The following is a 12,858-nucleotide window of genomic DNA, read 5'->3' on the forward strand; positions in this document are numbered from 1 at the left end:
TACAGCAGCAAAAAGCATGCTTTTACTTCTGCTTTCGTAACCCAGGTTATTTATTTATTTATTTTTAATTACTTGAACATTTTAAAAAGAGACAGCTGTGTGAATACTGGTGCAGAGAGCCATTGGCAGTTGCTAGACTACCAAACAGGAACTGACTGCATGCAAATAAAACCTTTTTGTTCTGAGTTCTGGGGGAACTGTTATTTGGCAAGTGCACAAAAAAAGACAAAGTAGTTAGTGTGTTGGTATTACATATTTGGTCACTGTGGCTACAGTTTAAATGCAGACAGGAAGCCAAATTGTGAGAACGTGAACAAGACATGTTATTATTGAATTATCTGCAGGACATGACCTGATTTAAATAAATGTCATGTTATTTAAGTAACATTTTAAATGGCCTGTATTTGTATAGCGCTTTACTAGTCCCTAAGGACCCCAAGGCGCTTTACACATCCTGTCATCCACACATTCACACACTGGTGATGGCAAGCTACATTGTAGCCACAGCCACCCTGGGGCGCACTGACAGAGGCGAGGCTGCCGGACACTGGTGCCACCGGGCCCTCGGACCACCACCAGTAGGCAACGAGCAGTGTTGGGAAGGTTACTTTTAAAATGTATTCCATTACAGAATACAGAATACATGCCCCAAAATGTATTCTGTAACGTATTCCGTTACGTTACTCAATGACAGTAACGTATTCTGAATACTTTGGATTACTTAATATATTATCATGCTTTTTACAACAACATGAATGTACTATTGCTGTGTGATTTATTACTATTACTGAAGGTCCGTGACTCCGAACTGTAGTAAAGGGACCTCTGACTAATACGGCGGGGTCCCTGTCGGCTCGTAGCCGAAAAATAGCTTTACTTTGTTGTGTGGGTCAACTTTTCTTGCGAGAGACAGAGAGAGGCGTTGAAAGGCTGCTCCAACGGAACTTATTGTTTTCGGAGGAAAACACGAACACGGTGTACAGTCGAGTCTTAATAGCTTACTTACAACTGGGCTCGTCAGGCACTCTTCTTGGCTGCAGTGGTTATTATTATATTTACATGCTTCCAGCTCCCGTTTTTGCTCGATGACAACTCGTACCTTTCCACTCCCCTTTTTCTCCCTCCTCGCTCACAGACACATAACGTGTATGGCAGTCCATTCTCCCTGCAACACGGACTACACTGCCCATGATGCTACATTCTTTAGAGCTATGCTTGTAGCATTCTGCCTGTTAGCTTAGCACAACAACAACAACAACGAAAAGGCGCTCTCTCACCCAAGAAACACACAGTCGCAGAGAGAGAGAGCGTCGCCCTGTAACCATGGCAACCGTAACGCTGCCGCCTGGAACAACAGAACGTAGCTGTCAAACAAAACTGAAACAGTCCTGACCCGCGACAAAATGAAACAGGAAAGTACCGCAGTGTAATCCATTTATTTCAACAAAGTAACTGTATTCTAAATACCACCTTTTTAAACGGTAACTGTAACGGAATACAGTTACTCATATTTTGTATTTTAAATACGTAACGGCGGTACATGTATTCCGTTACTCCCCAACACTGGCAACGAGTGAAGTGTCATGCCCAAGGACACAACGACCGAGACTGTCCAAGCTAGGGCTCGAACCGGCAACCTTCCGATTACAACTCTTGAGCCACGATCGCTCCATTTTATAGGTCTTCTCATTCATACAGTGCTGCAGGAGTGCTCAGACGTAATGAGAGGTATAAATAATTGATGTTGTTATGTTTAGGTTTGAATCTGTGAGTCAGTCCTGTGGGGAAATCCATCCATGCTGTACACACATCAAATGTCTGTTAAGCACCTCTCTGATGTATTCACTACCTCATACTTTGTGTTTTCTTGCTACTGCAACACACAGGCCACACTTGATCTGACATTAAGGATAAACTCAAAAATTGAGTTTATAGATGATTATCTGCCTATTACGTCTTATAATGCTAGCTGATACAAACTCCTCTTTAGTTCCCAAAGTCAAACAAACACTGCGCCTGAGAGTAAAACGCTCTAAAATCTGTCATCTTTAATAAAATGATCAGTGTATACCAACAATAACAGGTTTAACAACAATAACATCCATGATAACAGGATTTATAAAGTTTCATGGAGTTAGAAGTTAGCAGGGAGTTAGCTCGCTAGTTTCAAAATAAGAATCATGTACAGCTCTGCTATCATTTCAGGTATAAATGAAGACAAAAAACTAATAATGTAAACACATTAGCACAGTGAAGCTAGAGGATAAGCGCTAACTTTTCCCCACTCAATAAAAGTTAACATGAGAGTCCCTGATGAACAGAGAGAAATGTGATTGCATGGCAGGAAAAACATGCATAAAACAGACCAAAGTCCAGTCATGGGAACACCTGAGACAATCATCCACAACACGAGGTTAATCATTAATATACTGCTGCATGGTCTGCAAAATTCCTGATTCTCAGCTTCATGTACTCATTCAATCTTTGTTAGCCTCAGAGTGATTAGCTTCTAACCTGATATTATTTGATTATTATTTGACCTAAATATTTGATGTTTGGCAAACCGTGAGCTGCTGGGCTGTAGTTACATCACAAGGTTTTAAAAACTGAGCTTTAAAATGTGCTGCTGATGAATAGTGGTGATATCAACTCAGAGAAGCTGACACTGATCACTGACTATTTTTAAGGACCTGTCTCGTCTCACTTCCAAGACTTGCACTATTCTGTATTGCACTATTCGACTTTTTGTACTATTGTATTTATTTATTATTATTAGATTCAAATATAATACTACTGCACTTATTCTTAGCTTATCTTATTTCTGTATATTTGTATATATGTATATCTGAATTTATATTTGTATTTTTACACTTTGCACCTTCGATCCAGGAGGACGATATCTCGTCCCACTGTATACTTGAGTGTATTTTATTGGGTTGACAATAAAACTCATCTTGACTTGATTCGACTTGCTGTATGTGCTCTTTAATGGACTGCTATGCATTGAGAAGGCTGTTACTGATAGAGCTACCCAAACTGAGCGGCCCCTAATTATGTATTATTTATTGAGATGTGCTCTCATTTGCTTTTGAACTACTCCACGTCTTTACCATTACAGCTGCCACACTGTTTAGTAGTGAAGCACTAGAGTATGTAAGTTTTTCCACATAAAAAAAAACAGCTCTGCTTTGTTAGTCTCAAAGGTCAGTCTGTCAGTGATTAAAAACTTTGATGGACTGAATGATCTGTTTGAAGAGACACTTTGAAGTCACAATGTACAATTGTTGTTGTTGTGTACTAAGAAGAATTTAATTGAGAATTTTAAATCTAACAATATTTTGGCCTAAATGCATATTAAATAGTAATTTTATAGAAATACATGCTTATGGATATCAAGAAGTATTTCTAATGAGTTACAGTGACAGGAAATGCCCATAAATGATTATTTAAATAGTTTACGCTTTTACTATTAATGGAAATGTCCATTAATGGTACAAAAATATGCCAATTACCCAAAAGTTTGTTACCTTCCACAAAAAATACAAGCATTTTACAGAATTTTGTTTCCTAAAGTTTCACTCAGAGCCGATCCCCCCTTTCTTTCTTTATATAAAAGTGAAGTTGTAATTCACACACGGTTCTTTGTCTTGTTTCGGCTGCTCTCATTGGCGGTCACCACGGGGGTCTCCATCACAGCCTACACCTAGCACCCTCTTCTGTCACAGCTGCACATCCTCCTTCACCACATCCATGAAGCTTCTCTGAGGTCTTCCTCTCTTCCTTTCACCCAGCATCATCATTTTCAATTTTTGTCCAGTACATCCACTCTCCGTCTGCACCTTGTAGACTTTACATACTGTATAAAAGATGGACATAGTGTGGTAAATCTGCTTCATCTCTCATCTCCAGCTGACCTCAACAAAAACTCTCCTAAGAGACTTTAGACCTTTTAGCAACCAAAGGGAGGAAAAACCATGTTGTCATGCTCAGCTCATGCTTGCATCATCCTTTTCATCCTTTACAGTAACACGTCATTTGTGACCTTAGAATAAGATTTCCCCCAACGTCCCACATAAATCTTCATACACAGTTCAGTTTCTGCTCTCCATCACATTGACATTTTTAAATGTTACATTCATGAGTGCTTTAACAGACTTTGCTTTTTTCTGATTTTTTTTTTATTTATATTGCACACACAGTTAGTGTGTGTTAACATCTGGAGAAGTTTGGGACAGATTCCAGTCAGACCGAGGAAATAAATCCTTTAATTTAAACACTAATCCAATTAGCTCAACACAACAGGAGCAACAACACAAGAGAGTGGGCCACTGAAGCAGACAGCTGTGCAAACACACACACACCCACATGTTGCTGCACTTTTCTGACCCAGTCTCTTGTTTATTTGCTTAAATGAAATGTGATCCACTTAAATGCTCGAGCTGTTATACTTAGAAACACACATCTCTTGTCAGGGCCAGGTTTATGGCCCTCTCCTGGCTCAGAAATACCAATATAAATAAAAATGACCAAAAAAACCAAAAAACAAATTGTAAAAAAAAAGAAAAATCAAAGGAAAATGCATCCATCCTCTTCCGCTTATCCTTATCAGGGTTGTAGCAGCCTGGAGCCTATGCCAGCTACCATAGGGCGAGATGCAGGGCACATTTTCCACAGGCCAGCCTGAGGGCTAACACACGAGACAACCATTCGCACTCGCACCTTTGGGAAATATAACCTAACCCCACTAACTGCATGCGTTTGGACTTTGGGAAGAAGCCAGAGTACCCGGTGTAGCTGCCCACTTGGAATTACCACTCATGACGCAGAGAGCTTCGACTGATGCAACTTTATTCTCTCCTCTCTAAACCACCGACAATATGGCACCGTGAAAACTATAAAGATGCACAAACAAATACCATTAAACATTCAAGTAGAAAGTGCAGAAATGTTCGCATTTTACTATAGAAAATTATTTTGATTAACCCAAATAGTGATATTGACATAAATCAATAGTTTTTAAACTATTTATGTTACAGCATTTAATAAAATTAATTAACAACAACCATTCTGTCTCTTAAATACATAAACAATCATTTGCAATCATTAACCAACCTCTTTCTGCTTCCAAGGGTGCTAATCATGCTGAATCAGCTAGCCAACCTCCTCCATGCGCATCTTTTAGCCAGTCTTTCCACACCACGAACAAATGACATGCATACACAATAAAAAACGAATTCAACAACATTGAGTAAACTTTCAAAGTTATAGCATGTGACAGATACATAAACACATAGTTCTGCATGAGTACCCTCAAAAAACAAACGCTTTTACTCACTCTGAAGCAACGTATTTGCGTCGCCTCACCGAGAACAGAACAGGAAGTCTGACACAATAAAAGAGGAAGTGCTAAGGTACTCTTCAAAATAAAAGCGCAAAGTAAAGTGGCTTTGCCGGCATTTACACTCCCACCAAATCCTGATACAACGAACGAACAAATTCCCAAAGCAAGTGAGTTGTACAGGATTTCTTATACTAATAGATGGATGACTGAATTGAACTATTAGAGGTATACAGGTAAGTGTACTTTATGCATTGAGGTAGTGTATAAACATAACTATTATTGTCTTAACATATTTTGTTTTATTTAATTCTCAAGGAGCAGTACTAGTTTTTGGATTGGTCTCTCAATAACTGAAGGTTTAGAAGGGGCATCTTGCTTTCTTTGAGGCTTTCTCTCTCCAACTCGAACTTTAACTCGACGGACTAAGCCATCATGGTCTTGAAAGGTCTCCACAACTCGACCTAGTTGCCAATGGTTTCGTGGGAGATTGTCATCCTTGATAACAACGATATCATTGACCTTGAGGTTACGCCGAGGTAAGTGCCATTTTTGCCTTGTTGATATGTTGAGCAGATACTCCTTTTTCCAGCGGCCCCAGAACTGTTCAATAAGGTATTGGACTCTTCTCCATCTTTTTGTAGCATACAAATCTTCTTTCATGAACACTCCGGGGGGTGGAAGAGCAACCTTTGTTTTCATCGTGATGAGATGATTCGGCGTTAAAGGTTCCAGTGCCTGAGGATCGTTGATTCCATCAACTGATAATGGGCGACTGTTGACAATAGCCATGGCTTCATATAGCAGCGTTCTGAGGGAGGCATCATCAAGCCGACCTGGGCACTGTGCGAAGGTAGCATTCAACACATTCCTAACCGTTCTTATTTGCCTTTCCCAGACACCTCCTGCATGGCTGGCAGAAGGGGCGTTGAAGACAAATTCGCACTGTTTTTCAGATAAGAAGGTCTCCAATTGCTTGGTGTCGCATTGCTTAAGTGCTTCTTTGAATTCGTTCCTGGCACCAACAAAGTTAGAACCTTGGTCACAGTGTAGTTGTTGGACAGCTCCTCTAAGACTGATGAAGCATCTCAATGCATTGATGAAAGAGTCTGTTGACAAATCTTCAAGCATCTCAATATGGACAGCTCTTGAATACAGACACGTGAAAATCAGACCATATCTTTTGTGTTCTTTGCGTGCTGTCTTCACAATGAACGGGCCAAAGCAGTCCATGCCGCTAAATGTGAAGGGTGCTGAGGCTTCAAGACGTTCTTTAGGGAGTTCAGCCATTCGCTGGCTCTCTGTAGGTCGTCGAAGTTTCCTGCAAAGCACACAGGTGTGTATCATTTTGGCCACCAGTTTGCTCCCACCAATGACCCAGAATCCATTTGCTCTAAGCTCCATTTGTGTCTGGCTTCGACCTTGATGGCATGTCTTAGCATGGTAGTGGGACACAATGAGCTTGGTTATATGACTGTTGCTTGGTACGATGAGTGGATGCTTCACTTTGTGGCAAAGAGACGACCACTTTAATCTCCCACCAACGCGCAAGAGTCCATCAGACCAGATGGGGTCAAGACTGAAGAGAGAGCTTGAGTTTGGAAGGTCACCTTTGGCTTGAAACGTTTTTATTTCATGAGGGAAGGCGTGCTGCTGTACGATCTTTATCACTGCTTCAGCAGCCTTCTCACGCTCCTCGATCGTCACATGTTCAGTATGCTCTTGTTGAGATCTCAGTCTTTTGATTCTTGCAACCACCTTTATGAGTTTTGTCCAAGATGAAAACTGATTCAGACGATCGAGAATATCATTGAAGGTACTGACGTCAGTTGCGAGCACCTGAATTGTCTTGACTTCGGGATCACCAACAAGTAACTCAGCTGGAGTGCTAGGTGTTAGACGTAACTCACGTTCCCAGAGAAACTTTGGTCCTTGCAGCCAGTTTGTAGAGTGGATGTCTGAAACATGAAGCCCTCTGGACGCATGATCCGCTGGGTTTTCTGAGGTGTCCACATAATACCATTGATTGGGATTGCTGTTGTCTCTAATGAGTTGAACACGGTTTGCGACAAATATGTGGAACCTGCGAGCGTCATTGTTGATGTAACCAAGTACCACTTGGGAATCAGTCCAGAAGAACTCATCATTAATTTTCATGTCAAGCTCAGCCTTTAACAGGACGCTTACTTTTGCAGAAACCACCGCTGCTGCGAGTTCAAGCCTCGGGATACTTGTGACCTTTGAGGGTGCCACCCTTGCCTTTCCTATCACAAGGCTGCAATGAACCTCGTCTTTGTCATTTTTATATCTCAGGTAAGAACATGCACCATATCCTAAGCAGCTGGCGTCCGAAAAATGGTGTAGCTCTACTCTGACAATGTTTTGGAAGTCGTGTGGGTGGTAACATCTTGGAATTGAGACCTCCTTCAACTTGAAAAGACCATTTATCCATTTCTCCCACCGTGGCTTCACATCTTCTGGGAGTAGGTCGTCCCATCCAATGCCTCTGTGACAAAGCTCTTGTAGGATATGTTTTCCACTTAGGATGAATGGAGCGATAAATCCAAGTGGATCGTAGAGTGAGGCAATGACAGACAAACAACCACGGCGGGTTGAAGACTGATCTTTCAGGCTGATGTTGAAGCTGAAGGTGTCTTCCTTTATCGACCACTGAATGCCAAGAGCACGTTCTGAAGGGGATGGGTCAAACCCATGAGGTTCAATGGTTGCTGCTCTTTCAGAAGGGTCTAAGTTGGAGAGAGCAGCTTCTTCATTTGAGTTGAATTTGTGAAGGCGCAGGCCTCCTTTTCTGCACAACTCTTGTGACTGAATGATCAGTTCTTTGGCTTCCTCAACTGATGAAACGCTGGCTAATCCATCATCAACGTAGAAGTTTTTCTCCACAAAGGCTGATGCTAGAGGATAGTCGGTTTGATGTTGTCGTGCAAGATGCTTTAAACCGAAATTGGTGCATCCTGGAGATGATGCAGCTCCAAACAGATGAACTGCCATTCTGTACTCCTGAGGTTCTTTCTCCAAATCACCTTCTTTCCACCAGAGGAATTTCAGATAGTTTCTGGATTCAGGGGTGACAACGAATTGATAGAACATTCTTTCAATGTCGCAGATTACGGCCACGGCTTCTTTCCGAAATCTGCAAAGCACTCCAACCAGAGGGTTGATGAGATCAGGTCCAGTTAATAGGGTATCATTTAGAGAGACACCATGGGATTTGGCCGAACAATCAAAAACAACTCTTAGTTTGTCCGGCTTCCTGGGGTGATAGATTCCATGATGTGGCAGGTACCACTCGGTCTGCCCCTGAGATGCTATAGGAGCAGGCTCTGCATCACCCCTGTTGATGGTTTCTTCCATGAATGTTCGGTACTGATCGTAGTATTGTTTGTTGGCCTTTAGTTTTTTCTTGAGACACTGTAGACGTACCGTGGCTAACCTCTTGTTGTTTGGCAGGTTGGGTGGGCTGTTCCCTTTGAAAGGGAGAGGCATTTCGTAATGTCCGTCTTCCCTTTGTGTGATGTGATTACTGAGGAACTGTATGAAATGGACATCTTCTTGGGACACATATTTGTTCTCATAGGTTCTCTCAGCAAAATCTGATTCCAGGGATTTTAGAACATCTGTCGCTGATGGAACAGGCAACTCTTTTACTGTGAGCCGATGCACAAAGCTCTGGTTTCCTTGTCTGTCTAGGTGGGGATTTGATGAGCCAATTATACTCCATCCTAGTTCTGACCTTTGTGCGAAGGGTTCATGCTTGTCACCTATGATGACTTCAAGAGGAGCCAGCACAGATGGACAGTCATATCCAATCAGGAGCCCTACATCACAATCTTGGAGAGGCGGCAACTTATTTGCCAAGCTTCTGAGATGAGGCCACAGTAATGCTGTTTCCTTCGTTGGGATGTACGACTTATCAACTGGGATAAAGTCGCGGCTATAAGCCTGTTGTAGTTGGATACAACTCTCAGAGTGGAGTCCTCTAACTTGTAAACCATGAACGCTCTTACTCGAGATGACTGTGTCAATAGCTGTCATGGTACTGAGTTTCAGTTTTACTGGTTGGACATCCACATTCAGCTTATCAAGTATGTCGTCCAAGACAAATGTTGAGTCACTTTGTGTGTCTAGCAATGCATAGGTGAGTATTTCTCTGTGTGGCTCTTGTACAGAAGACACAAAGACTGGGACAATACTTGAGGTAGCCGAAACGCGTTGTGTTGATGTATGAGACATGACCTTGTGTGTTTCCTGGCTTGCAGGTTCTTCTGTGGGAGCGGAACTATTTGTTACTGCTTCTGCAGGGCTTTGCTTCCTGTTTTCGTGCAGGCAAGTTGGATGACGACGTTCACAAATGTTGCACGTGTGTCGTCTTTTGCAATCTTTGGTGATATGACCTTTTCTTAAACATCCAAAGCAGAGCCGGTTTTCATGGATGAATGCCCTTTTATCTTCAACACTCTTAGCTGTAAAGATGGGACACTTTGAGATTCCATGAGTTTCACTTTTACAAACAGGACAAGGTGATTTTGGTTTACTAATGTTTGTGTCTTGTTTCTCCTGAGCGGAACTCTTTGGTTGCATGTTTGTGTTGAAGACTTTGGCTCTCTTTGGGATTCGATCATCTACAGGTTTGAAATTCATCAACAGTGGAGAAGCTATTGGGTTGCAAGCTATCCGTGCTTCTCTACTCAGGAAGTCTGTGAAGCATGCAAGATTTGGATAGGTGCCAGATTCGTCAAGTTCATCTACGACAATTTGACTCCACTTGCGCACGATCCATTCTGGCAGTTTTTTGAGCAATTTGTGATTTTCTTCACAATCGTTTAGGATAGCTAGTCCTTTGACATGTGGGATTGCTTCAGAGCATCCTTTGAGGAAATCGCCAAACTCTCGTAGTGCTAGTGGGTCATTTGCGCTGATTTTTGGCCATCTCGTGAGTTTATCACGAAATGCTTTCTGTATAATGAATGGGTTCCCATATCTGTCCTCTAAGACTTTCCATGCTCCCTTGTATGCATTTTCTGAATCTTGGTAAAAGAAACCTTCTACCGCTTTGCGTGCTTCTCCTGCAAGATAATTTTTCAGATAAAACATCTTCTCGCTTGCTGGAAGGGGTTTTCGGTCAATCAGATTAATGAATGACATTTTCCAATCGGTAAACTGCAAAGGGTCCCCACTGAATGTGGCAGGCTCAGGGACTGGCAAGCGATTCATACTTAATGAGCTAGCGATTGCTTGTGCTAAGCTGACAGACTCCTGGGTCATTGTCATTTCTGGAATTGCTTTGTGGGGTTGGAATGATGCGGCATTTGGATTCAGCTGAGGTTCAATTTGCCTTCTGTAGCAAGCAGAGCTAATTTTACTATCAATTTCCCCGTTGTGGTTCTCAAACCCTTCAAGGCTGTTGTACGCTTTCACGCGAGCTATTGCTATAGCAACTTCTTTGTCTGCTTGTAACTGCTGTAGTTTTGCTCTTTCTTGTTCCAACTGTTGTTGCATTTCCACCTCTTTTAGTTTAATTTCTGACAACATTTTTGCCTCTTTGAGTTTCCATTCACTTTCTAACTTGTGAAGATGTGCTTGCTGTGCTTGAATTTCTTCCATAGCCTTTGATTGCTCCAGCTTGGCAGCAAGCTCTGCTTCTGCATCTACTCTACTGTTGCGGGTACAGGATGAGCCAGAGTGACGGCTCAATTGCTCTGACAACTCTATAGAGCTTGCAGTTTCCGTTATGCTGTCGCCAAAAACAGACCTATATTCGTTCTTGCTTAACACTTCTCTTACTCTTTCTTTCTCAAGATGGTTATTATATTCCTCATGAACAGTCTTTAGACGGTCACTTATGAGGTTACATACCTCCTTTGTTAGTGTAACACAGGCGTCCATTTTGTTGACAATGTCAGGTGTGGAGTTACTGTTACGCAGGATAGGTTCATACTGTGAACTTACAGCGTCGTGCTTTGCTTCAATGTTTTGCTGCAGTTTATTGAGGTCTTCTGCTGAGCAGAGGGATTTTAGTTTTGTTCTAGTTTCCCTTGCTACGAACTTCCAAGAGTCATAAGTCTTGTTGAATGATTTTTCACGCTTTCTGATATCATGCTTTTGCATCTCTAGGCCTTTCTCTGTTAATTTTCTCTCACGTGAGCTAGATTTGCATGGTGCGTTCATAGGGTTGCCTGTTTCTTCTTCTGATGAGCTGGATTCGCATGGTGCGCTTGTGGGGTTGTCTGTTTGCTCTTCTGGTAGTGACATTTTGTTTCCGTAGCTGCCTTAAGTTGATTGTAGCTTTGATTGCCTTACTGCCTGACTATACTTTGAAGCTGTAGTTAATCTTTACCACAGAGTAACGCTGTGTCAAACATTTACTGATTATGGACATTCAAAGGTATGTTTAGCGTAAGACAGCAACAACAAATGTTCATAAATTAGATAATGAGCTTCACCTTTTAAACCTTTTCATAAACAGACATCCTGTGAATTATTATTCCACAAAAAACACATTTCGCTCACCAAGAAACATTAACCAGATTCAGGAATATTATGTGTTGGCAGTCCATGAATTAATTTGGCCTCGTAACATTATTTAAAGAGTTTCTAGTTATGCATTAAGCTTGTGCATGTGTGTAAGCAGTTTCTTCTTGGTAGTCAATGTCTCTTTTAGTATCTGGAGTCTTGAGCTTTAGTATGCTGTTCTTTCTAACCTTGCGAGTGCAGTTTGTGGATGCGAGTGGAATCAGCTGGCTGGTAACAGGTTGGTAGCTGGATCTCTGATGAAATGGTGTCAGGTTCTCTGCAGGGATGGCAGGTCTCTTGCAGTCAAAGAGTTTTCACTGTAGCTGCCCACTTGGAATTACCACTCATGACGCAGAGAGCTTCGACTGATGCATCTTTATTCTCTCCTCTCTAAACCACCGACAATATGGCACCGTGAAAACTATAAAGATGCACAAACAAATACCATTAAACATTCAAGTAGAAAGTGCAGAAATGTTCGCATTTTACTATAGAAAATTATTTTGATTAACCCAAATAGTGATATTGACATAAATCAATAGTTTTTAAACTATTTATGTTACAGCATTTAATAAAATTAATTACCAACAACCATTCTGTCTCTTAAATACATAAACAATCATTTGCAATCATTAACCAACCTCTTTCTGCTTCCAAGGGTGCTAATCATGCTGAATCAGCTAGCCAACCTCCTCCATGCGCATCTTTTAGCCAGTCTTTCCACACCACGAACAAATGACATGCATACACAATAAAAAACGAATTCAACAACATTGAGTAAACTTTCAAAGTTATAGCATGTGACAGATACATAAACATATAGTTCTGCATGAGTACCCTTAAAAAACAAACGCTTTTACTCACTCTGAAGCAACGTGTTTGCGTCGCCTCACCGAGAACAGAACAGGAAGTCTGACACAATAAAAGAGGAAGTGCTAAGGTACTCTTCAAAATAAAAGCGCAAAGTAAAGTGGCTTTGCCGGCAT

At 41.5% G+C, this 12,858-nt stretch overlaps 1 protein-coding gene across 3 annotated transcripts; it reads right to left on the bottom strand.

The window, feature by feature from the left end:
- Positions 1-4,366: 4,366 nt before the first annotated feature.
- On the bottom strand, positions 4,367-12,858 carry LOC120746094. Of its 3 annotated transcripts, none has more exons than XR_005698775.1 (3): positions 12,514-12,727; positions 5,113-12,293; positions 4,367-4,892 (listed from the first exon to the last, which is right to left on the bottom strand). XR_005698775.1 is itself a non-coding variant. In XM_040051367.1 (3 exons), exon 3 carries the CDS (start codon positions 11,609-11,611, stop codon positions 5,645-5,647), a length of 5,967 nt encoding a protein of 1,988 aa, XP_039907301.1. In that variant the 5' UTR covers positions 11,612-12,293; positions 12,514-12,588; positions 12,737-12,858; the 3' UTR covers positions 4,367-5,644. The 3 variants fall into 3 exon arrangements, 2 of the variants coding, with proteins under 2 accessions (XP_039907301.1, XP_039907300.1); XM_040051367.1 differs by adding an exon at positions 12,737-12,858 and having other exon boundaries at positions 4,367-12,293; positions 12,514-12,588; XM_040051366.1 differs by having other exon boundaries at positions 4,367-12,293.

The sequence above is a fragment of the Simochromis diagramma genome, unplaced genomic scaffold, assembly GCF_900408965.1.
Source record: "Simochromis diagramma unplaced genomic scaffold, fSimDia1.1 OVJJ01000107.1, whole genome shotgun sequence".
Lineage (NCBI taxonomy): Eukaryota > Metazoa > Chordata > Actinopteri > Cichliformes > Cichlidae > Simochromis > Simochromis diagramma.